The following is a 24,343-nucleotide window of genomic DNA, read 5'->3' on the forward strand; positions in this document are numbered from 1 at the left end:
GTGTTCGATATAAATAATAACATATTAAAAATAATCTGCGTCCGATTAAAAAACAAAAAAAAACGATAAAATCAGATGGTTTATTTTTCTTATTTGTTTATATGTCAGAAAAGACATTTTGATTAAGTTATTCGTGAAAACATTTTCAGTATTTAATAATTAACATAACACATTATTACAATAAAAAACAACAAAAACAAATTGCACTAATCGTAGTTTACTTTTATTATATATAAATATATTATATAGAAAAAGAAAAAAAGAGATGGTAATACTTGACTTTGATGAATGAACACTTTCCGTGTTCATGTAAAATTATGAATTTATCATTATGTATAAATTATCCATCTTTCGAGTTTGTAGAAAAAGGGGGAAAACAAGAAGCATTATGATGTATTAGGTTGTGCAAATAAAGGGAAAAAAAACAGAAAAGAAGAAAAAAAAATAAAAATAAAATGTGCATTAACATGTTCATTTGAAATTAAAAAATATCTCCTCGTGATAAAAGATTATTGTATTTTTTTGTATTAATTGCTAAGTTTTTTGAAAAAACTTATACAATCTTATCTTAAATAATAATAATAATAATAATAATAATAATGAAAAATATGTTTAATAACTTACAAAAAATTATGAAAAAGTTTTTTCAATAATTTATACTTATGCGTATGTTATAATATTTTCGAATTATAAAATGTCACATTCCTTACATTTTTAAAAAAAAAAGGTATTTTGTTCCAAAATGATAAAAAATAAAATATAAAACTGCAGTGGAACCTTGGTTTACAAATATAATTTGTTCTAAAAATGTAGTCGTAATCCAAAGCATTCGTATATCAAAAAGCGATTTTCGTTAAAAAAAATACATAAAGGAGAATCGGATAATTCGTTCCACAATTATTTATTCATATAAAAATGATATAAAATACAAAATATTAAGAAAAAATAAACAAATTAATCTACACTTTACGTACTACAAATACGCTTGTCGTCTGCCAATAGTACTGCTCGTATTACAAGACATTGCTCGTTAATCATTGTTCCTTTTGTGGAGCATTCCTAAACTAAGTTATTTACAATCCAAGGTTTGATTGTATATATAAATATACATAAATATCATATAAATATTTTAAGACCGATAAGGTGGGACCCAACCACCAAATGATTTTTCCAATTCTTTGGCTAACGCTAAACATAAACGATCTTGATAAGGAGCGGCGATTACCTAATGCGATAAAATATTTATAAATATAATCGTAATAAGATACAATAAGTTGTGAAAATTAATTAAATAAATAAATAATAAAAAAAACACACATACCAAAATAAAATTATTACCTGTAAACCAATTGGTAAACCATTTTTATCAAAACCCATGGGAACGTTAGTTGCTGGAAAACCAAAACAATTCCATAGAGTACAATTGACTGCATTTATAATAAGTAACTGGATTAATTTGCCTGTAGGTGCTGTTATTGGAAATGTGGGTAGGATGATTACACCATTGTCACCTAACAAATTCTAGAATAAAATAACATTGCAATAAATATTCTTCGTTTAATTAAAATATAAAATGACACTTCGTTATAATTCGTTATACAAAAAATATAGTCATAATAATGAATAATAATAATAATTTACCGTTAAGTATTGTAAATGGATTTTTAACTCATGTTCTATAGATTCTTTATAAGTAATAATATTCATAATAGTTTTAGTAAAGACCGCTCCAAACGTATGTTGCGAACAACCTAACACTGTTTTTGGTAATTCATATATCACCGATTGTTCATTCTAATTCAAAATCGGAAAGATATATAAATAAATATAGATGTATTTTGTTCATTAACATTAAAAGTTAGAAGAAATAAATAAATAAATTCAATATACTGATTACCCTGAAATCATTTGGATCCAATAAGATTGGTAATTGTATCGATAACGCATGGCTCGTAACTGCGTTGAACATGTTAACTAAAGATCCTGGATACTATGAATATTACACAAATAAAAATTAATATTTAAATTAATAAATATTGAACAGATATATAATATAATCGAATTAATATAAAAATCAAATAGTTAAATTGAAATATTTAACAAAAAGTTTGTGATCATCTATAAAAAATATGTAAAAAAGTGCAATTAAAAATAATAATTGTTTTGCATAAAATGATTTATACGTTAGACTTCTAAACTTCTCTGTATATATATATTTTTTTTTTTTAGAATTAGAGAAGCAATGAAAATAAAGAGCATTCGCATTAGAAGAGATAAACATAAATTCAAATAAAATAAAATAGTAAAAGCGACAGAGAGAAAGTTTGAAGCTTCGTTAGTTAGATCCTTCATCCTAACTAAGAAGTTATTATCGAAAGTATGAAAGTATATATAGTATAACAGAATATGCTTGGTCATAAAATCTTGTTTTTTTCTTGACTCATAAGAATCTAAAAAAAATTATAATAAAAGGAAATATTTTGCATTTGAGATTTACAATACAGGATAATACCAAAGTTTCTAAATGATTAAAAATCAAAATTATTCTTTTCCGAAATTTCTTTGATAAATTTTTGTAATACTATACAACTTTCTGAACAATTATTTTAAATATCACTTAAGAACTTTCGACCAATCCTGTACTTATATTAAAATCTATCACATGTTAAATATATAACGTCATTAATAATAATTTTCTTACTTCCTCAACTTTAGAACCGCAATCTTTTAAATGTTTAACTGCTTCTCTAATACAAGTTTGTATTTCTTGTTGAGTTTCAAATAAACCAATTTTATGTCCAATATTTTCCAAATAATATACATTCAATTTCTTTAAATCAACTGGATCATCCAAATGTAAATCTCGATTGTATTTAACAGTCAATACTTTCATAGCTAAATGTAAATCTTCGACATATCTTGCAAGAGGTCCAATTACAATATATTGTTTAAATCTTTCATCGTCGATGAATGGAAAATGACCTTTCAACGGGACAATTCCTGGAAATATAATTAACTAAGTTTTAAATAAGACACTAACGATGCCTAATGATAACGCCAACATTGATTTATCAATTAAGATGATCACCTTGAGAATAAAAAAAGACATTTTATTACCTGCTGAAGGTTTATGCCCGAAGATGCCATTAAATAGGGCTGGTATTCTTATCGATCCTGCTAAATCTGATCCGATTCCTATCAAAGAACATCCTGAACCTATTAGTGCTCCCTTTTAAACAAATTAAACTTATATAATTTTTTATTATAATTATATAATTTTATATTATAATCATATTTAATTGTATATAGGGTGTCCTGTAACTGGTTGTACAAACGAGCAGGAAATAATTCTATATGAAAAATTTATATATGAAAGATTTTGTTTTCGAAAAAAATAAATTTGAAAATTTGTCGAGAACGTGTGCTCTTTACTGAACTTCCATCATCACACTAATAATGTTTATAAAAATATTAATAAGCATAAAAATGTTCTTAGAAATATTCGAGAGTAAATTAGTGAAATCTGTTGAGCTGAAACTGGAACAAGTGCTCAACAAATTTTTCAACGAATTTTATTTTACACTTTCGACCAACAATTAATATTTCAAATAAAATCACCCCCTGATCGCTTGTACCGCCAGTTAAAGACACTCTGTATAATATGAAAAGTCAAAGAGACGGTATATGAAATGTATAAAAATTTATATTAGCAATAAAAAAATAACAAGATGCCTAATATATTTTTTTTCTTAATCTCTTATAGCTTTTCTCTAATTTTTTTTTTTTTAATTTTATCTAATACAATTAAATTTTGTTTCACCTGATTTTTGATTAATATGTAATTAAATGAATACAATTATAGATAAATTATAAATTATAAGTTATCAATTATAATTAATAAAAATATAAATAATCAATATATATAATACATATTATATTATTATACTATTCAACAGTCGAAGTGAATGATATTAATAAGTAATAAAATTCAAGTATACAATTATCTATAAATATTATTTATACTTCTCCTCCAGATGAACCACCAGCTGTACATCTAGTATTATATGGATTGTAAGTTTTTCCAAACAAAACATTGTACGAATCGAATCCTGAACATAATTCTGGAGTATTGGTAACACATAAAGATATACCGCCAGCATTTCTCATTAATTCTACTGCTTCTCCGTTATCCAATGCTTTTATTTCTTTTCGAGCATAAGAACCTCCTGTGTAACTCAATCCTAATAAAAGAAATTTATTTTAATCTTAAATTAATCAATAAATAATAATCTTGAATTAATCATACAAATATATAAAATTAATCATAGAATGTGATTGCCATTAAATAGTATTTTAAAAGAAAAATACATTATTTATGTAAACATTTATATGCAAACAATATTAACAATTTATTTTAATTATTCCAAATTTCCGTAAGAAAAAAAAAACAAAACTAATAATTGTTCGAATTAGTGAATAATGTAAATAACTTAGAATCAAGCAATTACTTAGCAGAATTATTTATATAATAATATTTTCATAATCTAATCACTTACTAAGAAAATTTTATTTATCATAAAATTATTATAAAATATATAAATAAAACTATATAAATAAAATTATTATAAAAACCGCACAGACGCGGTTTTCATAATAAGACAGATAACAAAAAAATCAATTGAATACAACAGACCAGCATATGTGTGTTTCATTGATCTGGAAAAGGCATTCGACCGAGTGCAGTTAAAGGATGTTATACACCTCCTCTATAACCGGCAAATTCCGAATAATCTTATCAAGAGCATAGAGGACATTTATAGAAACAATAAGATCCAAGCAAAGATAAATGGTGCCTTGACTGAACCGATTGATGCAGGTCGTGGTATCCGACAAGGGGATTCCCTAAGTCCCCTGCTTTTTAACATCATTATGGACGAAATAATAAGAAATGTAAGACTGCTAAAAGGATATAAAATGGGCAACGAAGAAATAACCATCCTATGCTATGCTGATGACGCTGTATTAGTGGCCGAAAATGAGGATGATCTACAACGTCTACTACACCGATTTAACTGCATAGCCAAATCATTCAATATGAAAATATCGGCCCAGAAAACCAAATGCATGACAACATCAAAGACACCGTTAAGGTGCAAACTGGAAATTGAAGGGAAGGTTATTCAGCAGGAAATGAGATTTAAGTACCTAGGAATAGAAATCTCAGGGTATGGTGATGTTGAATCAGAGGTAAGAGAACAGACAATGAAGGCATCCAGAATAGCGAGTTGTTTGAATGACACAATATGGCGAAACAAAAACATGGACATAGAGACCAAAACAAGAATCTACAAGGCAATGGTAAGACCTATTATGTCACATACCGCAGAAACTCGACCAGACACGGCGAAAACGAAACAGTTACTAGAGACAACCGAATGAGAGTTCTTCGCAGAATAGCTGGAAAAACACTACTGGATCGAGAGAAAAGTGAAGATATAAGAAGAACATGCAAAGTGGAAAACATTAACGAATGGATACTAAAAAGAAAAAAAGAATGGAACGAACATATCAACAGAATAGACAACGGAAGAATTGTCAGAATTGCACGGGATAAGTCACCGGTTGGCCGCAGAAGCACGGGGCGCCCACGAAAACGATGGTGCGACAATTTAACAGTGCAATAGGCAAAAAAAAACATCGTTACGAAACAGGCAATTTGCCTAAATCAAAGAATGAAGAAGAAGAAGAAGATAAAATTATTCAATATTATTCGAATATAATTGCAGATTCGATGATAAAATTTAAGCATTTATCTAGACAAATTATTTTTAACTGACTATCTTTCATATATAATTCTATGCATAGTTAATGTGTTTAGATAAGATTCATGTTTTTCATACCTTTGAGCATACACGATTCTTTAACAGTAAAAGGTACACCATAAAGCGGTTTTTGTTTTTCCATCTCGAAGCTGGTAATTTCCCCATCTTTGATTTTTTTATCGCAAATTTTTGCTTCTTCCAAGGCTTCTTCGAATCTATCCTCGACAACCGCATTTATAATAGGATTCACTTGCTTTATGCGTTGGATGTATGCTTTAACTACTTCTTGACTTGTAATCTCAAAAGAAAAAAGAAAGAAAAAAGATTTATTTACAGAAACAAAGTATTAGCATAAATGATTTATTTTTATCGAATTTTTGTAATATAATAATTTAGAAAAAATAGTTTCTTAAATTTTAATTAACTTTTTAGTATATCTTGTGAAACGAAGTTTTTTTTTTAACTAAAATGCATAATAGATATTGAATTATTGTATATTTATTATAATCAATTAAAGAACAAATATAATATTTTGATAATGCTTACTTCTCTCAATCTGATTTTTTTAGCCAATACACTCGCTGACAATTCAAACAAGTCATTATTGATTGGAGGAATTCGTTGTGGTTTTTCACGATTAAACTTTTTGATAATAAAATTTAATATTTTGAATAGAAGTTTAAAAATGAAAGATCCAAAGAATATTATATTCATCTTCGATTTGCTATAACAATATCAAAAAGAAATACAAAAGAATAAATGAGGTGTAATGCCAGTAACGTAATAAATAATTGATCGATCATTTATCGTTTATTAATTAATAGAAGAAAAAATAAAAAAAGAACATTTAAATGTTAATCTTATTTGAATATTATAAATATAATGAATGAAATTGAACATTATGAATATAAAATCTATATATAATAAATTTATTATTTATTTTTATTTAAAAAGAAAAATATTTTTTAGGTTTGTAAACCTGGAGGATCGACCCCGTTCGTTATTCTCCTTACTGTAGAAGATTATAGGACAGTACACGTCCATGGTATTTATATGAGTATGCATATATTAGCAATAAGAGGATGAGGAACGTTGCTCTACTAGGGGAACGGCCTTAACGACATTTGCCTTCAATGTTGTAAAACAAACAAACGATTCGAAATAGTTTTTTCCTTTATAGTCAGATTTGTCTAACTATGGATACGGATCAAACGTTTTCGAAATATATGCGAGAGTAGGGAAATTAAATAACATTAAGATAAAAGAAACGCGAGTGTCGAAGAAAATAAAGAACGTGGAATTCATTGTGAGACGCTAAAAATAAAGTTCTATTATAAACCACCTTCTTCAAGTTTTAGACCTAAATTGTTTAAAGGTGTTTCCATTTCTATTTTTTTTTTACTTTTTTTCGAATTTCTTACGAAGTTATTTACATAAATTTACATCATAATAATTAACAAAATTAATTCTTACTTCTACAATAACTTTCCAATTCACTTATAAATGTAGGATTCGATTTATTGAGGTATAAATAATGAATATAAAAATGAATAATGGACCATAACAAATTAGCGCAATACTCACAATAATAAACACAATAATAAACACTGGCTGTGATCACTAAACTATTTTAACGCTATGTCGTCCGCACATCTAATCGGAATTATTTTGTTTGGCGCAGGTAGGACTGACTCAGATCATTTCGCTTGCCGCCGGCGGTTTTTCAAAATTCTCTGGAGGTCATAATCATCAAGTTTTAATAATCTCAGTACCAATTCTCATGAGTTCTCAATCCTGTCCCTCTACTCTTTCGAAATTTTAAATATATACAATCAAACCTGTTTTTTTTTCCAGTGGTGTTACCAGCGCTTGTCCAATTTTTTACGCACGACCAAACAAAGTTTTGCCACCGGCATTTGCCCGATAGTTTCCATATGCCTTTAGCGTGAGGTCATCCGACATCATAGTGTTAAAAAACACTCAGGTACATACTTAAGCTCAATATATTCTCTCTAATCACACACAACTCGATACATTCTTTAAACTTTTTCAAAATATTCTTTCATCTCTCGTAAATCTCGCAATGATCTTGTTTGATCCGTGAAACTCATTTGTCGAGATTATATTTTTCAAAACGCATATTTTAAGTCACACACATACACACGCATACACGCGTACAATAATTCTAATCGATACGTATCAAAATATAAACTTGACAATCGTTGCTTTGCAAATATTAATAAATTAACATTACTCAATTTATTACACACATTCACATTCATCAATCAAAAAACTTGCTACTCATGGTTTAGACAATTAGAATTTGTGAATGAAATAGGTTGTGTTATGCGCTCAGCTACTGTTACTCTCGAACTGACTGGAATGAAATATTTCATGTAATGTATTTCATCCGTAATAGTGTTCACTATCGTTCACTAACGTTACAATGTTGTAATAAATTGCACCCAAACGATTAGTAATCCACATCAAAGATAAAATAATCTCATCTCTATTTTATAAATTTTTTACACGTTTGCATTACTTTTGCCGCTCTGCCCTATCGATGAATTTCCCGTAGAAGATTCTTGTATTATTTTTTCTATCGATTCAGAATCCTTCTCAGCACAAAAAAATTGGCATAAAACCGCAACAGCAGAAAAAATTGAATAAGTACTTTTAATTGCTCACTAATTGTAAGCAAAGCAATAAAGTTTTCTATTGGTTTTTGTTTTCAATCAATCACTCACTTTTTGTTTGTCCGGCTTCTCAACTTTATTTTATTAAATATTTTTTTATTTATCGTTAATTAGTTGAAAATAATTATTACACTTTGAATAATTATAAAATGGTGACGTCATGAGTGGTAGATATGTTATACGCATGCGCATCAACAAATTCAAGGCGCAAACGCATTTTGAAAAAAATGAAAGTAAAGTTGATATATATATACCTGCAGAGGATATATTTAAAGTTGATCTCCAAAGTAACAACCTATAGGGTAGTGAAAAGAAATAGGTTAATCGTTCATAATCTATAAACAATAGGTAAATATTTTGTAAATTATAATTTTTATTCGTTAATAAGAACGTTTATTGCATGCCTTAAACGCGATACGCGAAGGCTATGCTTTTCTAGGGCCTAAAAATCAAATTTTATTTATTTATTTATTTTTTTGGGTTTTCAGCTCTTGTCTCAACAATCAAAAGAAAGTCACTAAACTTTGTTTTAATTAAGGTAAATAGTTAAATTTATGTCTTATATTTTAACATTAATATTATTATTTACTTATATATACAGGAACATGATGGAAAATTAGAAAAGCAGTGTAAGGTCTATACATATGTTAAATATATTAAATTAATTTTACCAAGTGGTAAATTTATGGCTCACGAATTAAGCACTTATTCATTTTTTTCTGCTGTTGCGGTTCTATGCCAACTTTTTTTTGCTATCCTTCTCGTCGCTGATCTCTTCAAATAACATTGCTTCGAATTCTAATTGTATGACATGTTTTTATAATTTTTTAATAGTATTATTTGCTGCGAAAAGATTAGTCTCTGTATAATTTTCGTATTCCATAGTATTTACGATTTGTTTTTAATGACTTCTAACTAAAGTTTAAAAAAACTAAATGTTGACAAATTTTCTCAAGGAAAATCTCAAATAAAAGTATTTGTGAAATTGTATCCATTGCACGTATAAATAGGTGGGCGGTCATCCATTATATAATAACAACGATGGAATAAGAAGTGGTTTTAAAAGACCATTTCTTATCGAATCACGTATTCAATGCTATATAAAGAAGCACTATAAAAGAATATCTACACGTGAAATAACAGTGTTTGTTAATGTATTTCCCTGAAGCATTTTAATAAGTGGTATTACGTATTTTGTAGCCATTCCTCGGGTTCTTGTTTTCTATCTTTTCTTTTTTCTTCCTTATTTGTATATGCAAATAAAGTACGTAATTATTACAAGGTAAAAAAACTTATTATATTGATAATTATACAATTATAATTTATTAAATTATATTGATATTATTAATATATTATATTATATTGAAATATATTGATAATTTACAATTAAATATATTTTTTAGAACATTTATTTTTATTTAATTTAAATTTAATTAAATTATTTAACATTTATTTAAATTAAAAAAATTTTTTAAATATATTAAAACTTTTATTTCATTTATTCAAAATATTAAATTATTAGTAATACTAGTAAACTATTTTATAAAATCTCTCAAAAAATATATAATATATTTATATTTTATTCTTATTAAACGAAAAGAAAGATTTCTTTTATTTATTTATATATTTAATTGCTTTCCCTCAAACTTTAATTTTTCACAAAATTTACTATTACTATTATTACTAGGTTTATTGAATTATGCTGATCAAAATAGCATTAATTTACGTTTTATGTAAATCTTTCTTATATGTAATACGAGTATAACATAACTATGTGCTTTTAAATCGAACTAAAAGTAAAAGGAGAGAGAAAAGATTTTCTTCGTACTCATAAAAGTGAAATCTTTCGAGAGAATTTCTTCGTTAAGTGCATTAACTCACATAAGAAATCCACAATGCATTAAAGTGCATTTCACAAACGAACAGACGAAAAAAAAATCGAATAATTCTATCTACAACTTGACGTGAATGATATAAAAGATATGCAAATTATTTGTAAAAAAAAAAAACAATTTTAATAGACAATCTTAATTCATCAAAAAATACAATACAAAAGATTACCTCAATACAAAAAGCAAGAAAAGGACTTTTTCTTTTATACGAACAATCGATCTAATTTAAAATGACTTTGTGATTAGTGACTTTGCACTTATAAATAATCCTTGATTTTTTTTTGCACAAACGTCATATACGTTTTTATGAATTCTAATCGAAAGATATGCTAATCGATTGTAAAAAAAAAAGAAGATATAATATTGTAGATGATTTACATATTTAGTCGACGATATTAATGATCAAAAATCATTTAATAAATCATCTTAAAACTTAAATTAATTTTGATAAAAAATGATTTTCTAAAAAAGTTTCTCTATTTTCTGTTAAACCTTCTGAATTTTCTAAATAAATATTACTTTACAAAAAGAAAAAAACCTTATGTACCTTAAATAACCATGGAAAGAAAAAGTATAAATAATAAAAATTATTAATAATTAAAAAATCTAACTCATATATATGGATACTTACCAAAATTGTGACACTTGTATAAAATCGTTGTCTCAATTTTTTTATTACACCACTTTATATTTGCCTATTTCAGTACATACAACAAAAAATTTCGACGCTGACGTTTCAACGTTTCTTCTTTTTCCTATTTTAACTTACTTAGAAAACAAACAAATTTCTGTGAGATATATTTAAAAAAGAAAAGCAAACAAAATGTAAAAACACGGAACTTAAGAAGAATTTTTAAGTTAGAAGTAAACAAAAAGATCGCGCGTTTTTGTTTTTATTTTAGTTACTTAATTGCGTTATTGATATGATGAGTATCGAAGTAAAACATTGAAAAGAAATATCCAGGTTATAAATTTCTCTCAATGTGATTCCATGTCTTGCTCGTCACACACCACGATACAGACAGAACACTATTTTTAACGATACTCAAGACTATACTACGGCTGACGGTTTAGCTACCACCACTCCTAATCAAAAAACAATCATTATAAATAATCACTTATTTTATATAATTTGTTTATTCTTTTTTTCTGATTCCTATAATTGAAACAATTTTTTGCGATATTTATTGTGTTGTGTGTGTATTTTACTTGTAAAAATTGCAAGTTAATATTATCTTATTTAAGAATAAGTAGAAAATGCATACGTTTTTCTCTATTCGTAACCTTGAATAATTATAGTTAATGAATGCACTAATTATATGAAAAGCAATATCATTTTGTGTTCAAAAAATGATGGATTTATTTAAAAAAAAAAAAGAGACCTTGATATCCTCTTAAAAAATATGACTTACAAACAAAAATACTTTGGCATCGTGTGAGCCCCATTAAATCATTCAACTTTCTCCTTAAAACATTTGACGTATCTTTACAAACAAAAATATTTATGGTACCAACGTTAGCGGACTCACCTTGTATATTAAATTTATTAAACACCATAATAATTATAATTTACTACAAAAACACTCACTCTTTCTTCTACTTTTTTGTTTTATAACTTACCTGGTTCACGTACAAAAATTTTTAAATTTATTGGTCCCCAGCAGCTAAGTTGAGAAATATACTATATGTAATGTGTGTGTAAATTTTTTTATATTAGGTTTTTATATATTTAAATATGAAATGTCTGATGACATAATATTTAATGACTTCATATTTATAGTAATTTCAGATAATAATCTCTTATATATACTGATAAATCATATATTTTTCATTGGAAATATAATTAGTATAACCTCGTTTACTAATATATATAATATATTAATATATAAATTACTATATTAGTATAACGTCGTTTTCTAATTTAATCTTAATATACAGTTACTCGTACTAATATTATAATTAACAACAAATACAAATACTATAGGACATTCTTCATTTGAATTATTAATATTATCCTTAATATAATCCGTACATTATATTTACAATTTTTCATAATGATTATTAAATGAGTTTAATCGTATATACAAAAAATAAAATTTACTGGATATATAAATATTAACAGCAGGGTTCGGACACTTAAAATATTTTAAGTATACGTAAATATTTAAAGTACTCTTTCTGTTACGATTTGACAAGATGAAATAAGATTATGTAACGTCGCGTATCTATAAACAATTTTTTCACAATGTTAAAACCATCTAAATTGTTCTCTCAATTGATTAAACTATGGAAATCTCTAATCAATTTAAGAAAATGTTACTTTCATTTCTCCAACAGAATATTCACACATGGGTTTTCATCAAAAAAATAATCTGCTTAAACATTTAAATTCTCAATTTTTCGTTATTTGAAATATTTCCATTTAACTGCTCAAGCTAATTCGTTCTCAATTGATAATCACCATTTTGTGTAATGTAACGCACCCATGGTAATGCTTGATAACCGCTTTTCTCAATAATTTTCAAATATCGTACTTGAATCCCAGAAGTTGTGAAATAAGGAATTTCAAATTTCACTTGAATTGGTGGTTTACCTTCTACATCTTCTCCAACTACGGATGGTAGACCGAAATGTGCTCTCATTAAATATTCTTTTCCTCCGGGGAAGGATTTGATGAACCAAGTAATAGCACTTTGTTCAGGAGAGTATTTGACACTACCAATAGTTGTTTTAAATTTAGGAGAATCTGCATCATTTGGTACTGGTATTACAATCTCAACATTGTTAGCAGTTGATCGACGTTTAAATTGAGACCTAGCTTTTATCATGTACTCAACTCTACTATGCGCATGCCTTTCTATTACCGACTCAATCCATATCAATGGTTTGACATGAGTATTCAACCTGTAAGACATTAATTCAAACTCTCCATCTGGTGGTATGAATGAAATAGTTCTGTCGTTTTCAAATCTAGATAGTCTAACGCATTGATGAAATTTAACATCTTCCAATTCGACCGACTTAGACTTTCCACGTCCAGTTGATTCAAATAATACTTTATCGTTGAGACCAAGTCTTAACTCTGGCATTCCAGATAAATAAACTCTCATTTTGATGGCACCAACGATTTCAGAACTCAATACGTTTCCATTGGCATTAGCGAGGAGATTAACAGATTCAATTACATCCAAAAATACTTCGTTCTTACGATATTTAATACCTTCCGATCTCCATGATACAGCATTGGTCACAGCCATCGGAATTCTAGGTTGTATTTCTAGTTTATGTCCCTCTTGCGTGATATATTCTTGTAATATCTTGCTATCAGTGGTTTGAGGATAACCAAAATCCAATAACTCATCGAGTAATTCATAAATAACTACAAAATTATCCCTTATACTTTCCTCTTCCAATTCTTTAAAATATTCTTGCATTACTTGTACAACTTTATGTAAAAACACAAATACCAAAGAAATGTTAGCATTTTTCCTTGTTGTAGAAACAATATAAAGATTATTGTATTTAATATAAGCGTATGCACAATCTAATGTTTGAATAATAGGTGTAAGATTGCCTTCTTCTTCTCGCTCCATTACCAAAGACATAAATTTCTCTATTATTCCATTTTCAATATCTCCACGATAATTACGTGAAATCAAAACCTTGCCCTTCACATCCAATATATATATTGCTGAGATAGACATCTTGAAATGACGTTTAACTAAAATCAAATACAAATAATACTAAAACAAATTCTTTCAAGCATTCAAGTAATAAGATATAGGTTATGTACAACATAAGAAAAAATAAATTCTTAAATTACAAGAACAATATTAATAAATAGAAACAACATTACACTTGTTCTCAACAAATCTCAAATTATGAAATATTAACTATAAAATAATAATAAAAAACTAAATATATAAACAAAATAAACCTCCCCAACATTTTGTTTGACAGTAAAAACTGTACTCAATATTAATCGATCAAATTATGTATCATTGTTCACACTTACACTGTAATCTTTAATAATTTTATTACTTCTTAATTCTTTATATCGAAAAAAAAAGTTATACATATATATATATGATACATATATACAGCTTTTAAAAGAATTTAAAGGAAGAAGTTATACATTATCCTCTTGTTCTATATACCTATTCACTGTGACACTATAAACTATCAGCGTGAACATAATCGATATTGCACAAAATCGATATCTCAAATTGTCACGATTTGTCGATAAATCGATGTTATCTATATATAATATTTTTAAACATTTAAATGATTCCATAGATTCAAATAAATATCTTTTATTTTCTTTAATTAAATTATATTTCAGCTCTCTTTTAATAAAAAGATCACAAAATATATAGAAATCTGTTTTTATTATTAATACATATAAAAAATAATACAAAGAAAGGTAATAGTATCGAGCTGGTAATACTGGAAATACTGATATTTTCCAGGTAATTTTGGACATTGAATGAGTATAACCATTATCAAAAAGAGTTCGAGAGAGAGAGAGAGATACCATTATCTTTATTTGTATTACTTGGTGGTAATTGTCAACTACAGAATATTTTTTCAATTTCTTTAGTCAATGTAATTGTTAAATTATCGCATTTATCGTTAGTGACCGACTAATTTAAATCGAAAAAGTAAAATAAAAGACGTTATAATACTAATACAGAGAATTATGTGTTAAAAAACTAATAAAGCTAGTACTAAGTTAACAGAAAATATATAAGAATGTATACGAAGCTTTTTCTTTCATTTTCTTTGAAACGATTAAGTATTAAGTCTTACTTCTTGCAAAGTGTACAAACCCATACGAATGTATAAAATTTAAGAAAAATCGGTGTCCTGTCAACTTGATTCTCCCCTTGTAAAATTGAAAGTATGCATGGCAACAGTATGAGAGTGTCATAGTTTATATAAATTTTATATATATATATATATATATATATATATATATATATATATATATTTAGTTTATTTTTGTAAAACCAAAATAACTTACGAAGCAACAGGTTATAAATAAATAAATCTTTCTATTTATATATAAATATATACCACAAAAATACAAATATAAAAATATAAATGATTTCTATTATATTAGTATGTATAATCTTATAAATTATAATTAATATTATAAATAGCTACTATATGTAATAAAATAATATTTATTTAGAAATATTTTTTGAAAATATTAAAATATATTTAACAAATTTTTATACAATAGAAATCTTAAATCTATACATATTTTGATATGTAAATTTATTAGTACAAAAAAAAATAATTTTTTGTAAATAAAGAAATTCAATTATCATATATTTTTTTTTATAAAATAACATAGCAATATATAAATATATAAATAATACAGCATCTTTGTTATTATTTGATATTATTTGTCGACGATATTTTATTCATTTTCCTGGTAATTTTGGAATTTGAATGGGAACCATTATCAAGTTCGATACCATTATCTTTATTTGTATTACTTGGTGGTAATTGCCAACCACCGAATTTTTTTTCAATCTCTTTAGCCAGTGTGATGGTTAAATTATCGCATTTATCGTTGGCGACCAACTAATTTAAATCGAAAAAGTAAAATAAAAAAAACGTTATAAAATATTATTAATTTTTTCATTGCTATAAATGTATCTATAAAAAAGAAAATATAACAAAATAATATTAAAATACCTGCAAACCTATGGGTAAACCCTTGCTATTTAAACCCATTGGACATTGTGTGACAGGAAGACTCAACGCATTAAAAATAGTCATATAACCAACATTCAAAATCTTGGTGTATACTTCTGAATGATAATAAGCACATGAATGAAAAGTCGGGCAAATCAAAACAGAATTCGAATCTAAAATTTCCTAAAATAAACAAAAATATAAAATTATAAATACATATACATATATAGAATGCCCTGTAACTAATGGTATAAACAAGCAGAAGGTGATTCTACATGAAAAATTAAGTCAAAAGTGTAGAATCATATACTGTTCGCTTGTACCACCAATTACAGAATACTCTATATATATCGTATAATAACTAGTAAATACTAATATAATTAGTATATTCTTTAATACTTAACACTTACTTGCAATTCTTTCTTAAGTACATCACGTTTTTTCGTAACAGCTTCATAATACCTTGATGGTAACATTTGTAAGAATCTAACGAAAAATCCGTATATTATGCATGACCATGTGTGTAAATTAAGTCTAAATAATCGTTTCAACAGAACGATGAATACACTTTTCCATGGCTACACATAACACATATGTAATATATATATTATTGTAATGTATAAGAAGAAAGAAGAAGATTTTTATTCTATCATTAAAAAATCATTACAAACATGTGTATTAATTATGTATACATTTATTTATATTAACCTTCGAACCATCTCCTAAATTATAAATGGTTTCCACCTTATCTACTTCATAAGGAATAATGGCTGATATTTCCAACGCATATTTCATATTTTGTAATTTCAACTATAATAAAAATGTTCATTATTTTTTAATCCAATTAGCATATTTAATGTCCAAGTATTTATGCTTATATTTAGATAATATTTACAACATTTACGTATGTTAACGACACATTTTCAATATTAAAAATTATCACAAAAAATAGAAAACTATTTTATTTGACTGCAATAATTTTGAATTATTTCGTACAAAAATGTTGTAATATTCTTAAAAATACAACTACATAATAATAATAATAATAATAATAATAATAATAATAATAATAATAATAATAACCAACTTGTTTAATTGGACACCCGAAAGTCGAATTTAAATGTTCTACAACATTTTTAATAGCAACTTTGATTTCTTCGTCAATTGGTGAACACAATATCGATGAGAATTCATCAGTGATATAATAAAGCTTGATTTTGTTTATATCTACCTGCGGAAATAACATAAAAACTGTATTTACATTTAATTTATTAATTTATCCGTTTGAATCCCAGGAGTCATTAAAAAAACATTATTCACAAATGCCGAACAGCGACTACGCAGCTTGCTTGGGACTTAAACGATTAATTAATCTGTTGATAAATAAGTTTATACCAAATGCATTGAAATTCTACTCTCTCCATATTTTATTTTTTGTAACTAAACATGTCAGAAAGATGAAATTACCGTTCTTCTATCACGTGAAATATTTTTAGACGGCAGAAAAAAGAAAGATGAAAGTTCGTATGAATAGACATCAATACGAAATTAAAGTTGAATTTAGAAATTACATTCTAAAGTATTACACACACTCCATGACCACCTACTTTTCAATCGCTATTACATTAGTGATCTTAACAAATAGGTCAGTTGCATGGCATCGACGTTGAAGAACATGTGTACGTTTATAGAATAAGTAATTATGAATTGAATAATGATATTATTATAAGATTTTAAATGCAAGTAAATTATTATAAAGAAAAATAATTAGGATTCGTTAGCACTTAAATGCATCTCATGAAAATTATGTTTAATATAAATATGATAAATGCATACCTTGGTGTTAAGATATTCTTTGCATTCGTCACATGTTGCAATACTTTTTAGTATCAGAGGTATGTCAACAGCGTATCTCGTCATTACAGAAATCGTAAAAATAGAATTCCATATTTTGTTTACCGCAACTGGTTTATGACCCACCGATGAAACCCAATCTAAAAAATTTTATTATTAAAGATTGAATATTGAGAAACAATATGGATTAAATCATTTAAAAGATAATAAAAAGATATATACATAAATATTGTTATCACCCTTTGCTACTTTGTACCACCAGTTACAGGACACTCTATATATGATATATTATTAATACTATACAAAATGTAACTTATGCTGTATTTAAAAAAAAAAAGAAACTTTTACATATCTCTAGCAAGTTTTAATGATAATTTTAACGTTTTTCGAAAACATTAAAAAAATAAAATCAAAGATGAAATGTATCAAACAGAATATTTAAATTTCTCGCTATCTCGCTCTTAACAATGTACTAAAATTATTTAAATAAACTTTCATTTCAATAACTTTAAATTAGGCAATGCTTATGTAACATATTCATTTTATATTTAAATAACAAAATGAGAAAATAATTACGCTTTGACAGTATCTATGTGTGTTTTTGGATTAAAACAAAGAAGTATATATTATATATTGTTATTTATAAATAAATAAATATATATATCTTTTTTATATTCTCTTGTATAAATTATGAAGAAAAAAATACGAGCTTTTTCTTACTGGATGATGGTTTGTGACCAAAAACACCGCAAAACATAGCAGGCAACCTTGCTGATCCCGCCACATCAGATGCAACACCAATCACAGAAGCAGCGCTACTTATAAGTGCACCCTGAAAAGAAGAATAAATAAAATTTATTTCAACGTAAAAATCTGTTTTTACTATTTTTTATTCTAATTTCTCACGTAATAGAAGGAAAATTAACATAAACACAAATTATATTAACGTTAAATGTACATAAATAAGTTGAAAAGTTTTGAGCTTCTACAAAAAAAAAGTAAAATAATATAATAATAATAAAAAAACAATAAGTAGAAACGCAAACCTCGCCACCCGTCGAACCACCTGGTGTTCTTTGTGTGTCATAAGGATTCAATGTTCTACCAGTGATATTGTTCATAGTTTCCCAGGACATACAGTATTCCGGTACATTGCTCGTTAATAAAATAATAGCACCATCTCGACGAAGATTTGCTACTACGAGTGCATCGTTTTTGGCCTTGTCGTGTATTTGACTTACCTCTCCAACAGCGTAACAAAAATCTAGAATTTAAATAATCAAATATTTATTGTATATTTACATAATATTTATTAAACATACCCAACTTTGCACGAATCTCTTTCTGTTTATTTTCCTATTACGTAATAATTAGAAAATAGTATTCGTTGATTGACCAAATATAATAAAGTAACGTGATGCGAAAAAAGAATGGAAAAAATACAACTCAATTGCATAAAAAAACAACCTCGAACTAATTTGAGGTTTGTGCAATTATATATATATATATACAGAGTGTCCCACATAACTCTAGTCATGATTTTTCAAGTACTTGTGATAACCTGACAAAAAAATACTTTAAACAAAAGTTGATCTGTTTTTGATTGACTACACATTGCAATAAAAAAAAGTTCGAAAAAAATTTTTTTAAATGTTTTTTAAGGCTACCTTTATTTTTTTTAAATGACACTTAGTATTTTTGACTTTACAGTATTATAGCCCATATTAATACGAATTCAACGATATAATATACTGTGACCTTTGGATGACCTTGAAAGCAAAGAAATTAAAATACTTGAAAAATCATGACTAGAGTTATGTGAGACACTCTATATATAAATTTTTTTACTTTTAGAAGGATATCTCTCTTTCTCTTTCTTTTATGATAAAAATGAACGGATCGAAAAAATGTTCCTTTAAAAATCATAGGAAAGTATATTATACTTTCTTAAAACGCCTAATTATTTCGGGTAAGATCTAAGATTTCCACGATTTAACTCACGTATACGATTTAACATTGAAGTAAGAAAAATAATGCATTTGTAATCCAGACTCAAAGAAGAAAAAATAATTGTTACCTTTAACAGCAATACTCGCTTTAACTGTTACGGGAACTCCAAGTAATGGCATATCCTGTTCAAGATTCATCTCATTAATACTAGTATTTTCCAAAAATTGATCTACAAGGCGAGCTTGTATTATTGCTTTTTCAAAATTGTTTTCTACGATGGCATTCAATATAGGATTGACTTCCTTACAACGAGCGATGAATGTCGATACAACTTCCTCGCTAGTGATCTACAATTTGAATATCAATCATTAGATTTCTTCCAAAGACGAAATTTTCTTATTTTATTTCTTCAATGATTAATTGTATTTATTATATAATATACTAAAAAACAGATCTAAATAATAATTTACCTGCCTGGTACGAATTTTGACAGCAATTTGAGTAGCTGGCCAAAATAATATATCTTTTATCACAGGAGGACAATATTGACGTTTTTTAAGTCGCATTCTAATAATTGGATACGTTATCAAATAAGAAATTAATATTACTGCTCTTAAAATACATTGTACTAACGGATGGATTATTGTCTGAAAAACAAAAAAAAAATGAATTAATACAATTTCGTTCGTTCAAATTTCGAAAAAATATTATCGAATATATTATCGAAATATATTATCGAATCTAAATGTATAGAATAATTTGGAAATATCCTTAAAATTTTCGTTTATTCTCATTTAAGATGTGTTAAATTATTATTTAAATTACTTAATGAAAAATAACAAAGACAAAGAAACGAACAGCTATGAATTTGGCCAATTTGTTTTTATTTTTTATATAAACACGATTATGAACATTTCTACAGAGTATCGCAATAAAATGTTAACACATTTTAATTGTTTTAAATCTTTATTAATGTTTTTTCAATATTTCAATGTTTTTGAACTCTTCGCCATGCACAGCCGGTTGGCAAGACTATTCATATAAAACCGTCAACCAGACAGTTAGAATCAACGAAGTATTTTTCTATTTGATCGAGCTTTCAATCAAAGGATAACATGAAATATTTTATACGAATTTAATGCTAAATAAATTATTTATTGAGTGGTATATAACACAATACAAGTTATTTCGATTTAGAAAGGGGAAAAAATTCGTATGTCAATAGATTAAGTATTTCAAGCTTGCAAAGTGTGGTAACATTTTTTTGAGACACCTAGTATTTAAAAAATCTTGAATTTAGGACACCCTGTATTTAAGACAAATTTATTAAATCGTAGTTCGAATACCGGTTTGAGGAATGCATAAACATCATAATCAAGTTCTACTTTGGTAGAGATTTTATCCAAAATTGGTATTTTTTAATAAAAAGTATAATCTTTTATTAAGTATATTTGTCAAGCTTGTGTATGTGTGTGTGTGTGTGTGTTCAGAGATTGTAAAAAAAAATTATATGTACATATTACAGGATAAAAAAGTCATTGGGTTATTTTTTTTTATCGTCTTTCTTTATTTTTTTTTTTATATCAAAACGAATAAATTCAGTTCACATAAGTAGTTTTTTTAATTATTAATAATTATTATAAAAAATTATTAAAAATTTTATAATAATTAATATATTCGTTACGTTTATAAATGTCATCACATAAACACGCACAAATCCATTCTTATAACATATTATATTATATATAATATATTAATATAAGTATGTATATATATTAAATTCATACAAGTTTAATTTAAAATCATAATTGAACAATAACTAACAATAATAATATAATAATAATAATAATAATATAATAATAATAATAATAATAATAATATTAGTAGTATTAAAATACTAATATTAATTTGATTTCAGTAATAATTTGTTTACTTACCCAATAATCAAAAGTAATACCAAAAAAGACGAGTGGAAATGTCATTGATAACACATTCATTTTTAAATTTCTTCTATTATCAGAATTTTCACATACAATATTGTTATATAATATTTTTTTACAGAAACAAAAGAAACGTATAAAACTTTATTCCATCAATTCTTATTTTTAAATATATAAATTTTCAATTAAAAACTGTCATTCGTTTCGATTAGCATTAGAAACTGTTAAGTTGTATTAAAACGATAAAAATATCAAAAGAAAAGAAGAAAAGAAAAGAAAGAAAAAATACAAATTGTAACAATATCAAATTTTTTACCACATTCACAAAATCTATAAACTGTTAACTTAGTCACATGTTAACTTCCTTGAATGTCGACAGAATACTAAACCGTGCTTGAGAACTTACGGCATATTTACACTTACAATCATCGATGGTGGGGCATCTGAAGTGAAAGATGTTGCAATGATTTTGTGACTAAAGTCTGAGAAGTCAACTACAATTATTTTCTTACGAATTAACATTCATAAAAAAAAGACAAAAAAAATTGAGAATGAAGAAGATTGATTGTTATTTCTTTTTGTTATTTCTTTTCCCTTTGAAAATAAAGCTACAATATAAGTGATTTAACTTATCCCACGCAAAAAAATAAAATTTATTTTGAAGAATAAAGTAAATGAAATAATAATTCATTAGCAAAATAAGTTATCATAACAACTTATTGAAATTTTTTATATGAAGAGGAATAAAGAAAGAGAAAGAATAAAAGAAAAATATAAATCTTTTATTTCTACGAAAATAACGATCAATGCAATAAATAATTTATCTCGCAAAATGAAAAAAAAGAAAGAAATTTTTCTCGAGTAATACTTAAATATGAAATTATTAAAAATTTAGTTTTAATTGCTTGTTATTAATATAACAATTAACTATGAAAATGATTATTTTCGTATAATGTAAATTTGATTATTTAAAAAAGAATTCTAAATATTATAAAACAAACAAAAAAATAGTAAACTATTGCTTTTAACAGATCCGGAAAAAATAACATGATATTCGTCTTTTTTGTAATTACGTACTGAAAAGAAATGTTTAACATAAGTATATACTTTAATACAGAATGTCAATTAACATATTCCTCGTATAATAAGAGATAAAAAGAATATACTCTTCGTACTCCTACTCAATGTATGTATACATATATATTTACATCATGAATATTATGCTACAAATTTTCTTCTATTCAATATTTTACTTTGAAAAAATTAATCTGTTTACATTTCTTGTATTAGAAGGGCAACATCAGGTGAATTAAACTTTGATATTTTTAAACTTTACACACTTGTAAGGGGCCATGAGTACTCCAAGTTGCACCCTATAGAAATAGATAGTAATTAATAAGAGCTATCGGCAGTGTAATGGGTAACAGCGCGATGTCGCCGGATCGAGTGTCGCTTTAAATACTTTTTTGTTCTTTACTTTTATTTTATTTCTGTATTTCTTATTTTTGTTATTTTAAAGTATGTTTTCTTTACTTTATTCCTTTCTCTATCTTTGTCAAAAGCTAAATCTATGTAATTTATTATGTGTTATTTAATTTATAATTATTAATTATATTACTTGTGTAATAAATAATATTGATTGTACAATAGAATATAAATTTTTGCCAGTAGAAGAAACTTGACATATTCTATAATACAAATTCACCATTTTTTCTACTACATTCCTTATAAAATTAATATAACATACTCTAGAAAGATAGAAAAAAAGAATAAAGTTAATAAAACATACTTTAAAATAACAAAAATAAGAAATACAGAAATAAAATAAAATTAAAGAACAATAAAATTAAGAAACACACAATTAAAATAAAATTGAAACAACATTAAAGAATTACGCTGCCGACAGCTCTTATTAATTACTATCTATTTCTATAGGGTGCAACTTGGAGTATTCATGGCCCCTTACAAGTGTATAAAGTTTAAAAATATCAAAGTTTAATTCACCTAAAGTTGCCTTTGTTAATTGTAAGCGATTAAAAAAAGAAGAATTATTTTAATCGTTTGGTAAATATTATCTTATCCTCCGATTATTACTTCTTGAATTTAGTATTATCAATAAAATTTAAACGAACTTAATTAATTATATATGTTACCGTTAATACTCTATCTTATATCTCTCTATCTCATATCTCTCTATCTCATATCTCTCTATCTCATATCTCTCTATCTCTAATACTGAAATATACTATCTCAAAATCAAATAACTTTCGCTTGGAAGGCTATAAAACGAAGGAACATGTATATTTTTTGTCTCCAGATTTGCAACAGTGCAGTATAGGCAGATATAAAAACGAACCTGAAGATTATTTTTCTTATATTTGGGATAAAAATTTCAATCTCATACTTTAATAACTCGCCTCTTATATATTCATATGTTATTTATTGTTAATTGAAATATGTAATTCTGCCTCTTTCATACTTTA

At 25.9% G+C, this 24,343-nt stretch overlaps 3 protein-coding genes across 3 annotated transcripts; all 3 read right to left on the reverse strand.

Annotated features, from left to right (window-relative positions):
- Positions 1-885: 885 nt before the first annotated feature.
- Positions 886-11,188, reverse strand: LOC122516494 (fatty-acid amide hydrolase 2-like). The gene is made up of 10 exons (XM_043634353.1): positions 11,042-11,188; positions 6,369-6,546; positions 5,901-6,120; positions 4,024-4,241; positions 3,118-3,229; positions 2,702-3,000; positions 1,898-1,990; positions 1,642-1,794; positions 1,339-1,521; positions 886-1,225 (listed from the first exon to the last, which is right to left on the reverse strand). The coding sequence occupies exons 2-10, from the start codon at positions 6,534-6,536 to the stop codon at positions 1,130-1,132; spliced, it is 1,542 nt and encodes a 513-aa protein (XP_043490288.1). The 5' UTR covers positions 6,537-6,546; positions 11,042-11,188; the 3' UTR covers positions 886-1,129.
- A 1,327-nt stretch (positions 11,189-12,515) lies between these two features.
- On the reverse strand, positions 12,516-14,465 carry LOC122516495 (AP-1 complex subunit mu-1-like). Its single transcript, XM_043634354.1, has 2 exons — positions 14,426-14,465; positions 12,516-14,131 (listed from the first exon to the last, which is right to left on the reverse strand). The coding sequence occupies exon 2, from the start codon at positions 14,112-14,114 to the stop codon at positions 12,846-12,848; it is 1,269 nt and encodes a 422-aa protein (XP_043490289.1). The 5' UTR covers positions 14,115-14,131; positions 14,426-14,465; the 3' UTR covers positions 12,516-12,845.
- A 1,309-nt stretch (positions 14,466-15,774) lies between these two features.
- On the reverse strand, positions 15,775-21,957 carry LOC122516493 (fatty-acid amide hydrolase 2-like). Its single transcript, XM_043634351.1, has 11 exons — positions 21,858-21,957; positions 20,391-20,567; positions 20,048-20,267; positions 19,017-19,234; positions 18,691-18,802; positions 17,953-18,110; positions 17,204-17,347; positions 16,825-16,926; positions 16,527-16,694; positions 16,117-16,299; positions 15,775-16,002 (listed from the first exon to the last, which is right to left on the reverse strand). The coding sequence occupies exons 1-11, from the start codon at positions 21,915-21,917 to the stop codon at positions 15,808-15,810; spliced, it is 1,737 nt and encodes a 578-aa protein (XP_043490286.1). The 5' UTR covers positions 21,918-21,957; the 3' UTR covers positions 15,775-15,807.
- Between the last annotated feature and the right edge of the window lie 2,386 nt (positions 21,958-24,343).

The sequence above is a fragment of the Polistes fuscatus genome, unplaced genomic scaffold (genome assembly GCF_010416935.1).
Source record: "Polistes fuscatus isolate 324 unplaced genomic scaffold, CU_Pfus_HIC Scaffold2, whole genome shotgun sequence".
Lineage (NCBI taxonomy): Eukaryota > Metazoa > Arthropoda > Insecta > Hymenoptera > Vespidae > Polistes > Polistes fuscatus.